The sequence below is a fragment of the Aplidium turbinatum genome, chromosome 1 (genome assembly GCF_918807975.1).
Source record: "Aplidium turbinatum chromosome 1, kaAplTurb1.1, whole genome shotgun sequence".
NCBI classification, from domain to species: domain Eukaryota; kingdom Metazoa; phylum Chordata; class Ascidiacea; order Aplousobranchia; family Polyclinidae; genus Aplidium; species Aplidium turbinatum.
The window spans coordinates 49823113-49844396 of record NC_137472.1 but is presented as its reverse complement, the minus strand read 5'-3'; the positions used below and the strand labels follow the sequence as shown (position 1 = coordinate 49844396).

At 38.3% G+C, this 21284-nt stretch overlaps 1 protein-coding gene across 1 annotated transcript; it reads left to right on the top strand.

Moving 5' to 3' along the window:
• The first annotated feature begins 1678 nt into the window (after positions 1–1678).
• LOC145782168 (dual specificity mitogen-activated protein kinase kinase 6-like) lies at positions 1679–20504 on the top strand. The gene is made up of 8 exons (XM_082593938.1): positions 1679–1812; positions 5970–6034; positions 12100–12234; positions 14732–14860; positions 15124–15213; positions 15425–15569; positions 17145–17380; positions 18280–20504. The coding sequence occupies exons 1-8, from the start codon at positions 1755–1757 to the stop codon at positions 18475–18477; spliced, it is 1056 nt and encodes a 351-aa protein (XP_082450064.1). The 5' UTR covers positions 1679–1754; the 3' UTR covers positions 18478–20504.
• Positions 20505–21284: the final 780 nt, after the last annotated feature.

The following is a 21284-nucleotide window of genomic DNA, read 5'->3' as shown; positions in this document are numbered from 1 at the left end:
TTCTGTTTAGTTGGGGAAAAAACTGATAGTGTTACAACTTACCCCTGTTACTTTTAGCCCCGGTCTCTCCTACTACCCATTACTCGAAATCGATCACTGGGTAGAGGCAATTATCGGAAAGTTTCTTGCCCAGAGAAACAACAGCAATTGCAGGTGGCTGGAGTCGAACATGCAGGCTCTCGACTGCGAGCCCAACGCGCTAACCACTCGGCCACTGCGGTTACCTTTTTGGGCAGTGTAATACGTTAAAGTGCCCAATAGAAGGGCTTCTATTTATCTTAGATAATCTCTGTTTATGGTAAAATAACAATTGGTACATATAGTAATTTTATAAACTTTGTCATGACAACCTGCATTGCACTATTACAACCAGGTATGGATATTCAACGAATGCTCATATAGGCTACTCACTTGTTAATTCAATTACACATATACTTGCTTTACACCTAGCCAACTGCAAAGGTTTTGTCAAAAAAACAGCTAACTGGTAACCTTTCAAGTGTCTTTTCAAACAAGTATTCTTTAAATATGTTCCAGATAACACTTGCTAACTGTTTTGTGTTGCTGAGTGTACCAGCTGCACTGCAAAACTTTCTGCAATTTCAAAAAAACCGCATGTTTAACGCGATACCAACTACCGCCCTTCTAGTGTCATGACAATCAGCAATCGCTCTGAGCCTTCGTATCTCCTTCTTTAGATATCCCTGATTCAAAACTAGTCAAAACCAACCAACCATGAGCAGTGTATACCAGAATTTTTCAGTTGGCCTATCAAATAATTATTTGGTATTTAAGCTGATGAATATTCTCATTTTATAATTTAAAAGAAGAACCCAATGCACTTTTACTAGCCTTTTCCTAACTTGATATATGCATTGCTGTAAATGAAAGTCAATCAAAGCCTGATACACAACTTTTAAAGTGTCTGCGTTGACGCAATTTCTTCGGTTTAGAAACGTCCAAGTTCCTTCATGCAACTTTTTCTCAAATTTATTGATTGTCCAAATCTGGGAAATTTTGAAAGAGCATGGCCCCCATTTCCCCCTGGCTACGTCTATAGCCTATCACAGACCTACTTATCGTTTCTGAATAATAAAAGTAAATTACCGCAGTTTAACATGGCCTCATGCAAATTTTTTCAAACCAAGCCAGGTCGATTTCGTATTCTGAAGAAGTTTTTCTATGTTTATATATTGGAAACACCTATATATCTGGGATTTTCTGAAAGACGCTTGGCCACATCCGTTGTGTGATTTTTCCCACTTTTTGGTTTATTGTTTTAAATAGGGAAGTTCCCACTGAAGTCAGTACCTTCTATCCAGTTCTGGTTTAAAATTCAATAAAGCAGTGATAGATTTATTCGTTTCTTTTGAAGTTTTGTCATAAATTAGTGTATAATTAACAATTTCCATTCGTTAGAAAAATCCGTTGGACAACTCAAGTTGTATGAACGGCACTTCTACAAAAAAAAGTATTTAGAGAGTTAGAGTTTTGTATTTTTTTCCTATATCAAGATTTCAACTTTAAAGTGAACATTGGAGTTGTGTGAGGATTTGTTTGAAAACTATGCATAGCAATATGTCACCACTCATAATCAAGATATTTTAGACATGAGTTTCAAATTCAGTGAAAGAATTCAAACAAAATCTGAACTGAAAGTGCTATCTTGCATGTGTAAGTAATTATAGATTTAATTTAGTTGTGTGTTACATCATGTTCTAACCTTGATCAACTCAATTGACACATTTAAAACGATGGCAAGCTCGGGCGGTGGTGCTCCCTCTCAATCGTCGGATAGCGTTGGAAGATCAGGTATGGCTGTTTGTCAATATCTCATCATAGTCCTATCAGATGATGGGCTGCTATTTCTATATATATATGGTAGATACTAAATGGTGTTGTGGTTAACGTTTAGTTTGTTGAGTAAAACGTCTTAGAAAATTTGGTGTTTTGAAAGTCGTCAAAATCATGAAATATGTGAATGTGATGATCCAGTAATACTCTTGCACTTTTTTGTGAGTTTTAGAAGTAGGCATTAAAAGTGAAGTGATTTTTGCTAAACATTTTGGTTCCCCACCTGGAGCCCATGGACCCCACGGGGCTATTCAATCATCAATCATTTCATATGGAATGCATTGATGTAATTTGAGAAGAATGTTTCAGATACTTTTACAGTAGAACTCGGTTAATCCGGATTCGGTTAATCCGGATCTTCGCCTAATCCGGATAAACCTGGAAGTACAAATGATTTGTAATCTTTTTCTTAAGAAACAGCTTCGGATTATCCGGATTATTTAATCCGGATCTTCGCCTATTCCGGACAAAAGTTGCGTTTTCTCTATCGCTTTATCCGGATTTGCCCCACAGTTTTGCCATTTTAAGCTAAAACGTAACGTGGCTCATTGCTAGAAATTTCTTATCTATTGTTTCGTTAATGTGACGCAATAAATTATTACGGATTTCTTCCGTTCATGAACAGTATTCCCTACTAACGCAAAATTTGTGCGCAAATGCCCAAACTCGTACTGTAACTTGAAAAGATGTCGGAGGAATTTTCGGTCGTAATGTCGGTGACGTTTTTCCAATAGAAGACTTTGTTTGACCGTGATTTTTTGTAAGTTTTCCATAGAAACTCGTCTTCCGTAACTGTTTTCAAAAGTTTTGAGTGACTACAGATTATTCCGACACGCATGTCTGAAGATATAACTTTTGCTAGTGTGTTCTTGCGTTAGACGCAGAGTCTACAAATACATTCATTTTACATGCATACTGCATTTCAAAAGAACTCTATCGCTAATGTGGTGATCGCGCGTCTTGGAATTGGCAGATGACCACACTAATGCGTTCAATTTCGGTGATTTTTACTGATACCCTTCTATCTAGGTAGCGTCAGGCTTAATAGAACCGTCATCGGTTAATCCGGATCTTCGCCTAATCCGGATGGAATCGCCGGTCAAATCGAATCCGGATTAACCGAGTTCTACTGTATAAGGGTCACTTTCATAAGTTCAGTAGACTAGTCATCCAGGCTTGTTACATCTTTCAAAATGAATTGGTATTCATAATTACATATGATGATTACTTCATAATTATGTATGATTTAAAAATTGTTGGAAAAACTGCCAACAGTGCAGAAAACAATTAATTTTTTTTCACAAATTTATTCAATTTTAATAACTTTACAGATTAAAATTTTTTGAAGCATATGATTTCAACTGCTCTGTGTTTCTCGGCAGTCGAGTGTAGCAAGAATTTGTGTGCAGGCCTCGAAATTCGTTTTTGTTGACGGCGGACAAACGTGTCCGCCGTCCGGTCTGAGCAGCTATCTCGGCGGACAAATTGAGTCTCACGGCGGACACACCAGATTTAGCGTCGATCGTCATGTTTAATCACTTTATCTTGATAGTTCTTCACCATTTGAGAACTATAGCTAGATAGCTATGGTTTAGAAGGCTTTTTAAAATTTCAGCAAAGTTACTCTGAAAGGCTTTTATCAGACCAACGACGTGCGCTTAAAGAGTCAAAGCGCCGCATATCTGATTAACTTGGAACCACCGAAAGAGGTCGTGTGGCTTCTTGCGTCACAATGCTCTGGACACGAGAAGGAAAACTTCCACACTAACGCTACTATTTTCTGCTGTGCAAAGTTTCTTAAAGGCCTTTTTCTTTAGGTTTATTTTTGCGTGTTATGTGAGCGAAAGTGAATTTTCCTTGGGCCTTTCTTTCTTACTGTAATACCAAAACTTCAAAAATTTTGTAACCAACCTTGCCTTGTCAAAATTACTTGAAGATCAAAGCCAGACTTTGTGAATTAAGACTTGAACTAAGTTGCGTGTGATTAGTGTAGAAGTACCGGTACGGTACTCGCATCGATTTTTGGCGAAGAATTCACCTTTGTTACGCTGATTCAATGTCATGATCAATCGTTGAAGCAACGTAAAAATCGAACATTTTCCTGTTTGAGTGGAAGCTAAGGGATACAGTAGGCCTATTCACATTGTTTAGATGCGCGCTAGAATGCGCAAGAAATTATATTCTTGCAACAATATTGTTCGTGCTATGCAATGACGATTTGTATCGCTGGTTCCTGTGTTATTTCTCGGCGAACAAATATGACCGATCTGGAGGGTACTTCCCGCGGACATCACATGCTGTGACGGCGGACATGTCCGCCGTGAATTTCGAGGCCTGTGTGTGTTTCACAATTCAACTGCTCTGTTGCACGAGTTGTCTAAAATACATTTGCTTTTTATTTTGTGATGAACATATGAAATAAAAGTGTTCTTTGTGAAGGTCCAGTTATAAAAAGTTTTTTCTTTGTATGAACCTTCTTTGCCACTCCAAGGTTAAAGGGGCTCTGCCTTTTACCTCCCTTGAGCTGTAGCGGCGACTCAGTCTGGACTTTTCAGTGATTTTTGTCTTACCATGTGACAAACCAATCACATTTCTACCTTTGGTTGAGTTTATATTATATATATAATATATTATATCCTTTATGAAATGATACTCACTTTATTGATTTTATTTTTCTGGTTTTGCTCAGCAAGTGTGGTTTAGGTGCATATGACTTGATCAATGTCGTAATTGTCAGTTGCTAGGTATTTTTGTGGAATTAGGCTAGAGTTGTTGAAGATTTGTGACAACAAGTAGTCATGTCACTCATGTGTTATAGATTTTAAGCTGATTTTAATGTTTTGTGATTGGAGATTAATCTAAATTTACATAGTTATTTATGAATATGATTGCTTTTATGAATTGACAAGCAGTTTGTTGTGCTTATTTTGTGTTGTTTTGCCCACTTGAGGCTACTTTATGGGTTGCAAATTGCAGAGCAATTTCCAAAACTCATCGCCATGCTCAAGACACACACAAAACAAGATCAATTTAGTCAAAAAATATTTGACATTTACTTCATTAAACTAATCTTTCTGCAATCAAACTTGGCATTCTAAACTTTCCCAACCCCATGCATGTAAATTCTAGCTTCTGAGGACCTGTTACTGAACTTTTATTTAAAGTTTATTACAAATAGTTTGTGATATGCTGACTTAAATAGAAGAATAATTTTACATTTATAAATTGAAAACTTTGAGGGAACTTTGTGTCGCATGATAATTATATATATTGTACTTTAATCTTTAATATGATAAAACTAAAAGTGTAACTTTAGTTTGCATTAAAATTTTTGTTAAAATGGTGACTGGAGTTAAACCAGTATGCTCCAATTTATATAAAATGATTTTTTCAAATTAATGAAAGATGAAAAAATCATTTTTGTGTAGCCTATATAATGCTCTAAGGATATAAATTAAGTATTTTGTGATATATTCATCCAAGTCAGCATGACTATTATTAAAAACTGATTCAAACTTTGCAAAATTATACACCTAATGAACGCAATGAAACTAACGTACTCTTCAATTCGTCAAAGCAAATAAAGAAAATCATAGAACAGGTAACTCTGGCACTGGTCGGTGTGTGTGCGTTTGTTAAACACACTTGGTGCTCAAAGTGACAGTGTTCACAAACAATAACGTCATTGACATGAAATCAAATCTCATTGTTAATTTCATTTGTATGTAAATATGTCAGAATTTAAGTTCATTTGATTTGGTGCTAATGTTCTAAATTGCCAATCCCTGAATGTTCGTCAATTTTTTTTGTCATAGTTTCAGCATTAGGCTAGACAGTAGCAAAATACTTGTTTGCTAAAAAATATCTTTGAAAAGTCAGGTTTGGTGGTTTAACATAACTGGCAGTACAAAGCTATCAAAAGTTTTTAAACAAGTATTACAGAAGTAGTGTTAGTATACTTTCAAGAGGTTTTTGAAACATGCTTACACCAAACCAACGCTTTAGCAATGACTAATACAGTGCAAGCTTGAACTACTTTGCATTTTGCAAAATATTTTACTTTGTGTCGTTTTGCTATTTATTCAGTATTCACTGTAATTAATTTGTTTTTACAGGTAGACAAGGCCGTCGACGTGTGGGTAGATTAAAGGTGCAAATTCCACCACCTGAACCCATACAGGTACAACTGGGGGTCCACGTCTTTTAGGCGCAGACAGTTAGGCGCCCGTCAAATAGGCGCGCACACTGTGGCGTCAGGATATTTAGGTGCTGAGCACTGTGGCGCCCGTTCATTTAGGTGCTATTCCTTGTAAAGTCTGCGAATTGTATCAGCTCAGCTTTGGCAAAACCTAGTCAAGCTTTTGACGGGAAACTAAGTTACTCTTCACTCAAGCCTACCACCCGCTTGAATATAAGCTACGGTATACTTTTTTCTGATGTAGTGTAGTTATTATTTGACTTATACAGTATAACTAAAAGTGAACTCAGTCATGTTCGGAAATAACAGCTAACTAACAGCAAATAAATGCCGAACACGCGCATTAAAAAACAATATTTTTCTGTTCAATGCCGGTTTAAGCAGATTCACTCACTAAAGCCATGACATATTTTTCTGTTCAATACAACATTTTGTGTAAAAAGCATTGCCGGATAAAGCAGCTTCACTCACTGAAGCCATGACTAACAACAAATAAATGCACGCGCATTAACAAAACAACATATTTTCTGTTCAATATAACATTTTGTGTGAAAAGCATTGCCCTATCTGCCAAGCTCATACAATCTGCAGACTTTACTAGGAATAGCACCTAAATGAACGGGCGCCACAGTGCTCCGCACCTAAATATGCAGACGCCACGGCTCTTATTTGGCAAAAAATGAAAAAAAATTGAATTTTGTGTGGGACACCCTTTTAAAAGGTGAGGTTGTAAGAAAAAATAACACCTGTAAAAAATTTTTGAATTTCAAATTGATTTAGAGGTGGCCCTCCCCCCCTAAAGTTTTGCGCCCTCCTCCAAAATACAAAACCTGCATATCTCAAAAACTGCTTGAGCTAGAGATACGGTTTTTGTGTCAAAAGATGCAGAAAGCATGATTTCCTATCTGCTTTCTGAACAGTGATTGCGTCTATCTTGAGTAGAAAAGCAGTTATTTAGAAAAAACCTGTTTTCGGTATTCTAGCACAAAACAGTGCTAAACAAGTATTGTGGCCCAACCTATTCAATTAACAAAGTTCATAAACTAACCTGTAAAACTGGTAAAGCAATAAACGAAATAAGTATTCTTTAACTTTTATGCATTCATGCATAGCTAAAATAACCGTTTTTTATCATATTCCTTGGAGAAACTCCTGAGCGTGGAATCCGCTTTCCAGCTTCAGGTGCTATGCATCGCACTTGTTGGATGGCGAAGGCGATTTATGCAAAAAGCTTGATTTGCATTCATGGTATCTGTCCGAAGAAATGGTTGGACTAGCCTTGTTTGACTCTTGATTGTCTGTGGAAAGTAAAAAGCTAATGGTGGCAACCATGTTAGATGAAACAGGAGAACGTCCACCAAGGAGACCAAGCATCAAAGTAGATGCGTTTCTTAGCAATAAGGGTCTAGAACAGTATTACACCTCTAATTCAAAATGGCTTCTTCAGCTGTTGGGTGAAGATGAAGCAATAATTATACTTTCAAAGGATCTTGCTCATTGGACTGAAGATGGTGCATTTATTCAAGCTTTACACATGGCGAAGGGACTTTCAGTAGTGAATGACAGAGCAGAGAGAGGAGTTGCTCTAAGTCTAATCCAGGATTTTAACAAAATCTTAACTGAAGATGAGCCACAACTTCAGTTTCTTTTGCAAGTTGTTACTGAACACAGGAAACTGTTTCCAAATTCCAACAAGAACAATATTGTCGATTCTTCTTCGTTTAAACCTTCTTTGTTACTCCAGGGGTCAAGGGCTCTGTCTTTTACCACTCTTGGGCAGTGGCGATGCGGTTTAGATGCTTGAGCAAGTGTCGAGCAGCAATCCTTTGATTCGTCCATTTATCCATTGATTCGTCATCCAGTTCAAGCAGACCACGCACCCCATTTGGCGCAGTTACAGATGGTGTGGTCTGTGGTTTGTTCCTCTTTGCCACACTCACAGATTGCGGATGGAGCCATCCCCCATTTGTGCATGTTGGAGCGGAATAGTCTGACTCCTGTAGGCTAGCCCAGTACGCAGGCGGTTGAGCCGCACCCAGGCCTTCCTTGGCAAATTATGCATTCCGGTTGGATGGGGGCTGGTGTCGGAGATACAACTTTAGAGTCTTGAGGAGTTCTTCTTCCACTCTGAGCTCCATTTGTTGTCCTCCCAGGTAGTCGCGCTGATGGATTGGTCTTCAGCGGTTTTCATCAGGAGTTGTGCATCACATACAAATGGGTGTCTCGATTTCAGTTGCCGAGGATGCTCGATTGCTCGCTCATAGACTCATAGAGACTTGAGTGGAGCAAGTGGTTGGGGTTCGTAGTGCGGCGAGAAAGAGACAGGATGGCTTCTTCGCGACGAAACTCAGTTGGTTGGTTGCCTGCAAGGACAGGGAAATTGTCCGATGGTGTAGGTCGCAGACATCCTGTCACGATACGCAAGGCAATATGTAAAATATTGTCGATAATATCGCTTCTTCCAGTACTGACCAGAATTACATTTTGAAATGAATATTGTTACCAGTGTTCCCTCTAAGGTGCAAAAATTAAGACAAAAAAACGAAATTTTGTAGACGGTTTCGTGGTCACAAAAAAGGTTGTAAAATCAAGATTTGGTCAAATGCGTTTTTTCTAAATAACTGCTTTTCTACTCAAGGTAGATGCATTCAATGTTCAGAAAGCAGATAGAAAACCATGTTTTCTGCATCTTTTAACACAAAAACTGTATCTCTAGCTGAAGTGGTTTTCGAGATATGCAGATTTGGTATTTTGAGGGAGGGCACAGAACTTTAGGGGGGGAGGGCCACCTCTAAATCAACTTCAAATTTAAAAAAAATTTGCAAGAGTTATTTTTTCTGACAACCTCACCACTTGAAAGGGTGTCCCAAGCAAAATTCAAAAACTCAATTTTAAGAGCCACCCTACGCCACAGTGTGCGCGCCTATTTGACCGGCGCCTAACTGTCAGCGCCTAAAGGACTTGCTCCCACAACTGGATAATCACACAGTCACTTTTTCCAGCTTTCATATGTGTTTATACTTGTGTGATTACATGGATCAGAGTATTTTGGGAATTAGGAATCCTTCTCAATAGGCCTTTAATGGCATGCTATTTAAATGACTTCATTGACATGAGTTGATTTATATTGTGGGTCAATGGAAGTTTTTTCTTCTGTCTACTGCATGTTAAATAACAGGGCTTTTGTGTATAGTGATGGTGAGGAAGACATTGTTGTTGAGGTGCAATTGCTAAGTTCAATGGGTGTTGGCATGTTTGTGTATGGCACTGGTTTATATACATTTTCGTTGTGTGTACTGTCAGTGTATGTTATATACCAGTATACTGTTCATTCTCATAACACATTTCATTCATTTTTAAATGCCCGTTTCATAGACATAATGAATATGTGCAGATGAATTAACACTACTTTAATATGCAATATATGCAATGCATTCTCTTTTGTAAAATTAAGTAAAGTTGTTGAAACAGAAGGTCTTTATAGCATGTCTGTGTTAAAGTATCAAACTGTGCTGTTTTTTACATAACCAGTTAAGATTTAGGCTTGCAGGTTTTGATTTTAATATTATGTAACCATCTATTTAAAATATAATTTTTATGCGTGTTGATAACATCGGAGTTTGCTTTATTTGTTCGTTTTACGTATTTTTCAAATTTTCTTCTTTTTTTACATGTGCTAGCTGAAGATGCTATTACTATAGCGAAATCGATTCTTAACTTAATAAATTACACTAAGAGGTTAGATTGTTGTGCAAATGCCAGCATTTGATGAATGCAAATTAGCAGTACATATGCACTACATGTAAAAAACATAGTGTATCATTTCACATGTACAAAAGTTGTGGAACAGTCATTATTATACATGGTTACTAATACAAGAATAAAATTGCATGGACAAATTACAAGCAACTTGATGATTCAAACTAAACTCTTCGTTACCTGTGTCTTATGCAGGGTGAACAAAAAGTCCTTGGACCAACTTGTAAACAATTTATTAATAGAAAATAAATAAATTTTCTCCAAAAGGAGCTTATCACAATGAGAGCTTACAATACTAGGAATAAGTTTCTTTATTTATTTTCAATGTGGCCACTCTTCGCTTGGATAACTCTCTCAATTCTTTGTCGGAAGTTTTCGGCCGAGGTACATAGCTCATCCTGGGATATTTTTGCCCATTCCTGCAGGAGTGATTGCTTCAGAGCATCAACACTTGGGTGCGTAATGGAACATTGGAACAGGCCTTTCCCTCCAATAACGACCACACACAAAAGTTCATGGGATCCAAATTAGGCGATGAGGTAGGCAACATTTCCTTGTTCCAGAACCTTGGAGCACCAGTCCTGGGTCTTTTGTGAGGTGTGCGATGGTGCATCATCTTGTTGGAATGTGAAGGGCTGATCTTTGTAGTGTTTCTTCATCTCTTGAAGGGCTGGAACAAAAATATTGTTGAAGTAGCGATCTAAATTGATTTTAACCTTTTGTTCCACGAAAATCAGAGGAGACTTCCTGGTTTTGGAGATGGCGGCCCCCACCATAACAGAAGACGGTTTTTGACGGTGGTAAACTGTTCTCACAGAATCTTTAATATCTGCTGAAGACTTTGCATAAATTCTATCATTCTGATTATTGAATTGAGCTTTAATCGTGAAGAGTTTTTATTCTGAAAAAATGATCTCTTGCCCTGCCATGCCTGCCTTCAGTTCTCTGAGAAAAATTTGTGCTCTTTCAAGTCTCTTTTGCTTTTGGAGTGTTAGTGTAAGGAACTGCCGTTTTCTCATCTTGTAACTGAGACAACTGAAGATCCTTTCCCACAATGGTTCTCATTGAAGTGTTGCTCACATTCATGTCTTAGGCCATTTGACGGATGGATCTGTTTGGGTTTCTCCTCACTTTTTCTCGGACATCCTTAACGGTTATAACCACTTTCTTTGTTCGAGCAATGTGAAGTCTTTCACTCCTAGGACGATCTTCAGATGTACCAAGTTCCTTAAATCTATTTAAAACATGGTAAATGATGGATCTGGCGACTTAAGAACTTCATAATCTCAAGGTTGGTTTTCCCCGCACAATGAAACTGAATGATGGCTTCTCTTTGGTTTATTTTAGACCTTATATACAATTAATGCTTACAATTAGATCTAAATTTTAAAGAGCTTAGCAAGATATTTAACATGTTCAATGGCATATAAGTGATATTAATTCAATAATTATGTTTAATCTTAAAATAAAAAAAAATCCAAGGACTTTCTGTTCACCCTGTTCAAAGCAATTACTGGTAGAAACCCAGACAATTCATAGGATTACAATTAAAAAGAGAATCATGGCATAATTGGCCAACCAAACTAGCACAAGTTCTATCAATCAAAACCCTAGATGGTTTTTGTGTGCAATTGATACTGTATGATTATTGATATGCAACAAATACTCAAATAGCACTTGTGGTGCTCAAAGTAAAAAGTTTTTGGATCTCTTAAATGTATTTAAGAAAAACTTATTGTTCACCGACCACATTCAAACTCATTACCGTACTCAATTATTTGAAATCAATGCGGTAGATCTATTGTAACAAAATAAATGAATTCTGAATTAACTCCATGTCTAATGTTTTGTTTTTGTAAAAAATTCATGGCAGTTGGCCTATGTCCAAGAAGATCCACCATGTAAACAATTTTCAACATTTCATTGTTTTAGTTTATACTTCACTGTTGTGTTTTTTTTTCTCTTCACTCCTTGAAATGTCGTTGTAAATGTAACGATTTATGATTTGTAAACGGAATACAAACGATTGCTTGATAATTAAAGATCGTGCATATATAATTAGTTAGTGAGTATTGTAGATTGTCACACATGCCAAGTTCTGTTTTACAGACCGTTGTCCAACTTGCTGTGGTTTACAAAACTCATATTGCTCGTCTACTTGATAAAATGTCAATAACAACAGTCGTAAAACGTGCTACGTTAAATGCGATAAGTATATAACTTTTAAAATAACACAGTATTGCATTTGCCTCGAAGTACATATTGTTCAGTGCATTCTAATCTCTCAGGCTGCACCATCGTCACGTGTTCCCAACAACCAAAACTCAGTGATGCGTATCAACGGGATGGATGTTGACATTCGTGCTGATGATCTTATGGTTATTGAAGAGCTGGGTCGAGGAGCATATGGAGTGGTGGAGAAGGTATGTAGAAGTAGAAAATGTTACTTTGGAGATGCAGCTCGGGAACATCCAGTTCATGGAAGTGTTTGGATATTTAAGCTGCTCTAACTCGGAATGGCCCGTTTCGGTGAGTCCGATTCGGTGAGTTCCCTATTCGGTGAGAGCTTTTTTCGGTGAGAGCCCTATTCGGTGATTTTTTTTTTAAATTATTGTGTACCGTAGCCTAATTATCATTGCCGTTATAGGGTTAGGGGTTAAGGGGTAGGGGTTAGGGTCTTATTTCAACGTTTAGCGACGTTAAAACGATGTAAAAGAGGCAATGATAATTAGGCTACGGTACCCGATAATTTTCAAAAAAAAATTCAAAAAAATCACCGAATAGCTCTCACCGAAAAAGGCTCTCACCAAAAAGGCTCTCACCGAATAGTAGCAGACCCGCTCTAACTGGTGGAAATTAGATGTAGTGTCAGAATAAGCGTCTAGTCTATTCTCGGTTGTGTGGAATAGGTTTTGTTGAAAAAAATTATCGTTTTTTTGTTGTGAGCAAAATTAGCTTCAAGGCACTGTGCTGCAGTATCTTCTAACATTGTTAAAGATCATTTCAAGAGTAGAGATGAACCGATATATTAGTACTGTATTGACTAAATTGGGCGGATACTATCATTGGTATGAACTTTGGTAATACATTTATTAAGCATTAAGTCTTTTTGACACTCAACCACATAATTGTTTGTCTTTTGAAGTCATGCTGATATGGTAAAACATGCCAGTCAGCAAAATTAGTTCATTTTGCTTCTGTAGATGTTAAAGCAATGTAAAAAGAACCAATTATGTTAGCTGGGAGTAGCTCAGGTAGAAAAATATATCTTTTTCACACTTGATTTAAATCTGCAAACGTTGTCTAAATTTTGGATGGAGTGGCTACTCACATTTTTTCCTCTTTTTTTGCAGAGTGACTCTTCATCAAAATAGAACATATTTTTGCATTGCTTTTTGTGTTTGCATCAATGTTGTTAGGCTACATTGCTTGATCTATACAATAGTGTGGGATAGTAAATGTCGTTTGTGTTTCTTCTCGATTTAGTCATAAATCAGTAATCCCAAACTCATATATGTAGAAGAAAACACCATTTATGAAAGGCAAGACTATCGCACTTGGCTATTCTTCTTTTTGTGTATGATGTGATTGCAGTCAGGTTATTCTATCCAGGCGCAGTGGCCATTGGACTCAGCCAACAAGCGTTGTAAGATTGACATTTTGATCTCGAGGTCTGTAGACGTATTTTTAATCTGTATGTCGCTGTAGCAGATGGGGTGTTTTCACAAACACTTCAACATTAGATTATTTTTCCTATGACCCAGCTGACTGCAGTCATTGTGACCCTTCTGGCGCTTGGCCATAGAGTTGATTCTTGCTTTAACTTTGTTTGGTACTGTAGTTACAGAAGAAAAAAGAATAATGGAAAGGGTGGGAATCGAAATGACTACTTCCCTAACCCCCAAGGTTACGATGTTGATAGCAAAAAGTTCACTTTATTTACTTTCAAATGTGCATGAGTTACATGACTCCAATCAGTTGATTTAAATCTTGCCTTTTGATTGGTTGATAAACCTCATTTTCTGCAGCGACATGTTGATTACAAATACGCAGTCCATAGATAGGGCAGTAATAGATGAAGTGTTGTGCTGTTTGAGAGGTTGTTTTACATGCACATGATGGCTATTCGGCATCGGCAAAACCCCATGCCCCATTGCCTCATTCCAGTGAGAATACGATTAAGTTTTACTCAATCTTTGCGGTGTAGCTCTGATTCTGGCCTGAACAGTTTTGTGCTACAAAATTTGTTTTGGCGTTTGATGAAACTTCTTGTTATATAGTAACTTGTTATATAGTTTTGATGAGTAACTTAAATTTTATAACAATTTTAATAGTATTCTATTGTTTGATTTGTTTGTTGCAGACAATACTGACGAAGCCGTGGCGAAAGCTTTAACTTAATGAACGTAAATTTGCCGATTCAGTGTGGTACTGTCTACTTTTTTTAATTATTTTGTCACACTACGCATCCTTTTTGGATCATCAGCAAAATCATAAGAAGATTTCATGAAAACTTTACTAACGAAGTTTTGTTTTAAAAAATATCGGTATTATTGACAAAAACATTGGTATGGGTAGGGTACATTTCTTGCCTATTCGAGAGCATATATTGCTTCTCCCAGTTGAATAGCACATGTTTTCAAATTGACCTTTCCCACACAGGAATTTAAAAATAGATTTATTTCGGTTGTAATTTTTTAGATAATTTTAGATAATTGTTGTAATTTTTTAGATAGTTATTTTGATTATAAAATTGACACTGCAGCGTTTCTTGTGCTTTACATTTTTCAACCAACAGTTGATTATTGCAGGTGCTAAACTACAAACATCAGTACTCAGCAAGCAAAATTTGTCCTTCTTACTTTGTTTGTTCATTGCCAAACGTTAAAACTATCTAAAAGGACAACTTCTCATTCGCAGATGCGTCACCGGAGCACTGACATCATAATCGCAGTGAAGCGTATCAGGGCGACTCTCAATACTCAAGAGCAGAAGCGATTGCTGATGGATCTCGATGTTGCGATGCGTTCCGTGGACTGCAATTACACGGTGAGCTGTGAGAAGTGAATTGCTTGGTTATTTGAATGCGAGAAACACTCTGAACTCTGGGGTAGCTTGATGTTGGACACTGAACAAGCTCACATGTATTCTGACTTTTTTTTAAAGTACAACTGAAAGGCTTCAATAGAAAACAAACTGACTTGCAAAAATAGAAAAACTTTCTTTGTATTGCTTTACCTGCCCCGTTGCGAGATTACTCCAAACCAAACCGATATCCGCTACATGTCATCAAAACTGCTTCTTTCGCTTAGGTGACATTCTATGGAGCATTATTCAGACAAGGTGATGTCTGGATATGCATGGAAGTCATGGACACTTCGTTGGATCAATTTTACAAGAAGGTAAGCGAATTTTGAAACCCTTCATTTATTGAAAACGTAAAACAGCACTTGCAAAAGTCGCTTACTTTCATTGCTTGTTTGTAAACCTGGTATCTGAAACTAAGCGAAATATAGACACGAGTTTGTCAACTATTTCTCACTGGTAGCTTTTTTGCCTAGAAACACTAACGAATCCTAATTGTGTGCAAGAATAACAAGTTTTTCTAACCAGGTGAAAGACAGAGGTCTGACAATAAGCGAAGACGTGTTGGGTATCATAGCAGTTTCGATAGTAAAGGCGCTCCGGTACTTGCAGGAGACGTTGCGCGTCATACACAGGGACGTGAAACCTTCCAACGTGCTTCTCAACAAAGGCGGTGAGTTTCTCTTGCAGGGAAAACTTCTTTATTTTGACATTGATTCAACATCAGCGAGTGATTCATTTTCTGATTAAGGATCTGGCTTGATGTGTTTTTAATGAAAACGGAAATTGAATAGTGTATGCTAGTGGCAGGTTATATTGCTTGGTTACATTCTCTGGAAATGATGGCTAATAGTTTTATTTTTCGATTTACATGGATGAAATGGTAGTGTTTCTTTGAAACAAAATGGTAAAGTCGAACAAATTTGTATGGTATCGTTGACTGTATCACCTCTTGGTTAATTGTTAGAAAACAGTCAGCTTACGATCTCAACCAGTAAAAATGGTCTTTTCACATTGATTCAACGTCTGCAGTCGTCTAAAAACACCATGTTTGCTGGTTAAAAAACTACATTGCTACAGTGGTTGTCTGCCTATCCAGACGGCAAATCAGTCGTTTTTTGCATTGATTCAACGTGAATCTGTGTAAAAAAACGACTGATTTGCTGGGACACAAGGTTGGTATTCAGGCGAAGGACTGGAATGTTATTGTGTTGTTGCTCATTTACTAAATTTATCCAGTAAAGGCGACCAATTGTCACCTGCCTATAAGCCCGCTCTGTATATTCCTGCGTGACGCAAGACCTTGTGACGTGCGCATGTGCACTTGTGGAATTTGAAAAATGCCAATACTTCCTTTAGATTCACGTCTGTTCGTGTTTCGATCCGTCTGATTTTTGTGCATCGATTTGAATAACAGTACGACTTGTCATCAAAGACGACTTGCGCCTGGTCATAAGCAAACAGTGAAAATTTTACGTTGGTTCTGCATTGTTCGAGCACCCAGCTGTCAAAAGGCGTCATTTTCACATTTGTAAATTGTGTAAAAATAACTTCTCTGGCTGAGACTTTTCAACCAGTCTACTTGTAATAATATCTCAGCAGTTGACTCGCCATTGGTTAAAAGCCGATACGAGGAGAATAAACACAACAACTGCTGTTTGCAACATAATCTAGCTGATAGAGTTTACTTGCAAATACAATCCAGCTTTATTCGATGCAAGCTTTCATTCATTTGAAGGAATTATTTGCATTTCCTAAATTATTTACGTCGTGACGTCACAACGCGTGGATTGTTTCCTGCTCCTGCGGTGACAGCGATCACACTGATAGCTCTTTTATCAGCTTGCAAACTTGAACGAACATTGTTGCTGGATGCTTTCGAAAGGGGATTACCCTGCATTCAGCCATTCATTATTATCAATGAACTTACTATTCATGACGTTTGGAACGTAACAATAATCGCTGAACAATCGAGCTTTGTTTCGCTCCTTGTCACGTGATTGCCTTGGGCCGAGCTTTCTTGGCGTTCGGTTCGCTGTAGCGAGTTTCACGTGTCTATTTTTGTCTTGCGTCAAACTTGCGGCTATGTGACGTCACAATGGCCTTGCTGTGTGGCGATCGATTTTCACAGCTGAGTGGCTTCAGTTGTCATGTGTTTATTGTGTTGATGATAAGCGGCTATTGTCTGCGAGAATGATCGATTGTTTGCAAAGAATGGCCATTGTGTGATGACGACTGTTCATTGTAGGTCAAGTTAAGTTATGCGACTTTGGCATCAGTGGACAGCTCGTTGACTCGCTGGCAAAGACAATAGATGCCGGCTGCAAGCCTTACATGGCTCCCGAGCGCATTGATCCAGCGCGCAATAAGAAAGGATATGACGTGAAGAGTGATGTCTGGAGCCTTGGAATCACCATGATTGAGGTTGCAACGGGCCAGTTTCCCTACGATACCTGGAGAAACCCGTTTCAGCAACTGAAACAGGTGAGTGGTTGCTAAACATGAAACGATATCAGTTTCGTACGGCACTTTCAGTTCGTGTTCTTTAAGCCAGTTTCTAAAAGCATTTTCGCATCGTTGTACTGTAGTGTCATTTAACCACCAGATAGTGCAGTTCATTGACAGATACTCCAACATCAAATGTTCAGCACTTTCCCTGGTGCTGTTTACAAGTTGGTGCATTTTTATTGCCCTATCGATGAAACCGGTTGCAGTTTAGGCATTGTGATATAAAACTCATCGTTGCAGCTGATCTACAGTTGATCCTTTGCAGCTGATCCTTTTTGTAGGTTGTCACATAGGAGTGGATCGGCTACAATAGAATTTCATTGAAGCTTTGATGATTCAAGAATGATTGTTGTTTATACACAAAGTAATTGTAAAAAATGTCAATTATATACGTAAAAGAATAAACTCAAAAACCTGCTCAATTGAGTGACCGATCGAATTTCAGTCAGATTTTTGGAATTGCTCTTACAAACTATCTCGATTGCTTTCTTTTGTCGCTTTCATACATGTTGTTTACACTTCGCCGAACTGTGTATACTTGATACACTGGAAGCTCACTGTGGTCTAAACTGAAAGACTTAGTTTTCGATTCCTGCCCGACTCACTCGTGGTATCATTAAGCAAGACATCGAGTTCTTATCTGATGCTTAAAGTGAAATGGCAACTGATGACCCGCCGCTGAATGTGCTGTACCCATACAGCAAAAGCCGTCATTTTTACATTGATTCAACGTCTGCAGCAGTGCAGCTTGTGATTCCCCAGGTAGCAAAATGCTCTGCAGGCGTTAAATCTAGGTCAAAAGTACGGCCTTTGATGGAAAGTGATCCATGCGTTGAGTTGTCAGAAAACTGTTCATAACATCTCCGTTATAACAGGTTGTGGAAGACCCTTCGCCATCACTGCCTTCAAGCAATTTTTCCCCGGAGTTGGTGGATTTCTGTCGATGCTGCCTTCACAAGGATGCTGCCGAAAGACCCAACTATCGAGATCTTGAACAACATCCCTTTGTCCAGAATCATCTCCATGAGGACGCTCGGCAGATCGCCTCGTTTATAACGCTCATACTTGACTGAACGCATCTCCCACGATGCCAGGCCGTGTCGACTGACTAACAATGTCGTGACGCGACTCGCTGGTTTCTCTGACGATGCAGTACCGGTTTGCAATAGGTTTTATATTTGTAGGAAATCTTCCACAGCTCATTGATTTCCTTCCAGACGTGACTTTGACATCACGATAATCGACCCGGTCAATAACCGGACACCGGTACGGTATCCTTGTCTGATTAGTCAAAGTTCCACTGTTGATTTTCCTGGCAACCGTGATGTTTGGTCGTCGATTGGCGACAACATATTTTATCTGATTGAATTCTTCCCGAGGTACGTTTTGGTGCCTGTTTATGACGCAACCGGCCCGGATTTCAAAGAAGAGTCAATTTTTTTTAAAGTGATTTTATCTGTTTGACACGAAAATGTTTATTAGACTTTTTGCCATTTTGTGATGTTTTATGCGATCTTTCAGAAAACCCAAGTTGTCCTTTTTCACGTCGCTTCCACATCGCCAGGCGTTGAAGCGATGTAAAAAAGCACAACTCCTGTTTGCTGGCTGTGTAGCGCTTGGGGATGCAATCGTCCCACGATCGTTGGCCTTGATGTGTCTTCCCAGACAACAAAATCCGTCATTTTGACATTGATTCAACGTTCGCAGACGTTGAATCAATGTAAAAATGTCGGATTTTGCTATCTGGGTTATTATCGACTCTTTGTGCCTTAAGTATTATTTTAACAATGAAATGTATATCGACCATGCCTCACCAGCAAAACAGTTCTTTTTTTACATCAACTTAACGTCTTCAGACGTTACAGAATCAATGCAAAAAAGGATGATTTCCTGGTTTGGGTAGTTGGCCTTGTGCTAATGGCCCAGTTAAAGTTTTCTCTTTTCTGCAATGATTGTATATTCGCATCAATGTATACTGGTTAGGTAATGTAACGCTGATTTGGATGTTCCCTAAAATGTTAACCGTTTCGATAAAATTTGTCACTTCAAGTTTACGTAGATGTAACTTGTGGACACTTCTAGCGAGCACAGTCTTATTTTTCAGAGGTTTAACTTCGGCAGACAAAGTTTTCAGCTAAACGACCGTGACGATCGTGCACTATTCCGAAAAAGAGGCGCTTTCTACCGATCGTATTTTCTCGTTTAAAAAACCACTAGGTGTCCTAAGCAAGCACGATATTGTTTATACAGTGCTTTCATGCATAAATCGATGTTGTGAAATTGGTTTTAATTGATTGATTTCATGTTTATTCTCGGACTGGGAAAGCTTCTTTGAGTACCTAATCCTGGCAGTTTCGCTTACTTGTAGCTGGTAGAGGCTTGAAACCACTGACACGCCCGGTCACCGAGATTGACAGAGTCCAATTTCTGATTGTTGAAGTGTTGTTGCCGGGGAATTATTCCATTCATTAGGTGCCGCTGAATGGAGAGCAGTCCTCAGAATGCGTTGCTCGAGTGCACACCCCGAGAGTCGAATCAGCGCCGCTTGATCTTGAAGCTTCTTGGTTCCAGAAGTCACGCGCTAACCAACTGAGCTATCGGGGCGGACAATGTGATATCATGTTTATCTCATCATTTCGGTGTGTTTTATTCGCACCAGGTTTTCACCTTTTAGACGTCACTTTCACGTTTTTGCAAGTTTTTTTTAAACAAACTTTGACGTCAGAGTCATGATGACCGCGGTCTAATCTCTTTTGTTCAATTTATATCTTTTGACATCCAAGACTAACAAAGCAATTGCTGGGACCAGCTATGTGTTCCATTGGTTTAGCTATGATGGATTTATAAAAATATTTTACGTGTTTTCATATTATAGGCAATGAAACATTATCCAGCAAGTGCAGAAAAAATGTTACAAGGAAATTTCCAGACGGCAAATCAGTCGGTTTTTTACATTGTAAGTACATTCAACCTCTGCAGATTTTGAATCAATGTAAAAAAAAACGGTTGATTTGCTTTCTGGGTTGTGTCTCGTTACTGACGACGATAACGATGAAATGTGAAGTATAAATGTTTTCAATAAAACGTTTTTCTATGTTAATTGATGACATTTGTTGCTACTCATTGCCAGACTTGGTCTTCCATGACCTAGCTTGCTCATCAGTAGCAGCACCACTGCAAGGAAACTTGTCAAAAAATAAAACTTCTGTGTAGTTTTGAACTTGTCTGCAGAAAAGACCACAGCAGAGAGACTATTTGCAAAACATGAACTCAGTTTTTAACTTGCTTGCTCGTAAATTCTTATAAAGATGTATCCAACCAGCAAAAATTTCTCTTCCGCCGTTTCAACTTTGCTGGACGTTGAAATGATGTAAAAATTGTAGGCTGGCTTGCTCCAAATTTTTTATGCTTTTGGATTCGCAACTTTTCTGCTTCAATCTTTAGGTTTGTATCAAGTAAGAAAGAGATTTGAACGAATGACACTGCTGACATTTATGGATGTAGATCAGAAGACTATGCCTGCTTACGTTCTGCTTGTCAGTGTGCGATGATATGTCGGCTAAGCCCTCATTATTTGCAACTCCTGCTGTCCAGACCAGATAAGTTCGACATCCGCCACAAAGACTCATTTTTATTCATTTTCAGAGATCCACTGGTAGTTCTGCGCAGTTGCGCTACTATGATATAAATTTTTTGCCAACTAAATCTCAAAATACTCGACTATAAGTATGCCTATGACCTCACACAGGGGCGCGGGAAGTAGGGGTGCTCAAGGGGCTTCAGCCCCCCTAGAGCTAATTCAGCCCTCCCTGGAATTTTCGTTAATTGCTTCAGTCCCCCCTAGAAAATTCTGACAATTTAAGGTACATAACATATTTTC

Excerpts from the sequence above, each read along its gene's own strand:
- LOC145782168 (XM_082593938.1), top strand. The coding sequence starts at position 1,755 with ATGGCAAGCTCGGGCGGTGGTGCTCCCTCTCAATCGTCGGATAGCGTT. Across the intron at positions 1,813-5,969 it reads GGATAGCGTTGGAAGATCAG|GTAGACAAGGCCGTCGACGT; the intron begins GTATGGCTGTTT and ends TTGTTTTTACAG. Across the intron at positions 6,035-12,099 it reads CACCACCTGAACCCATACAG|GCTGCACCATCGTCACGTGT; the intron begins GTACAACTGGGG and ends CTAATCTCTCAG.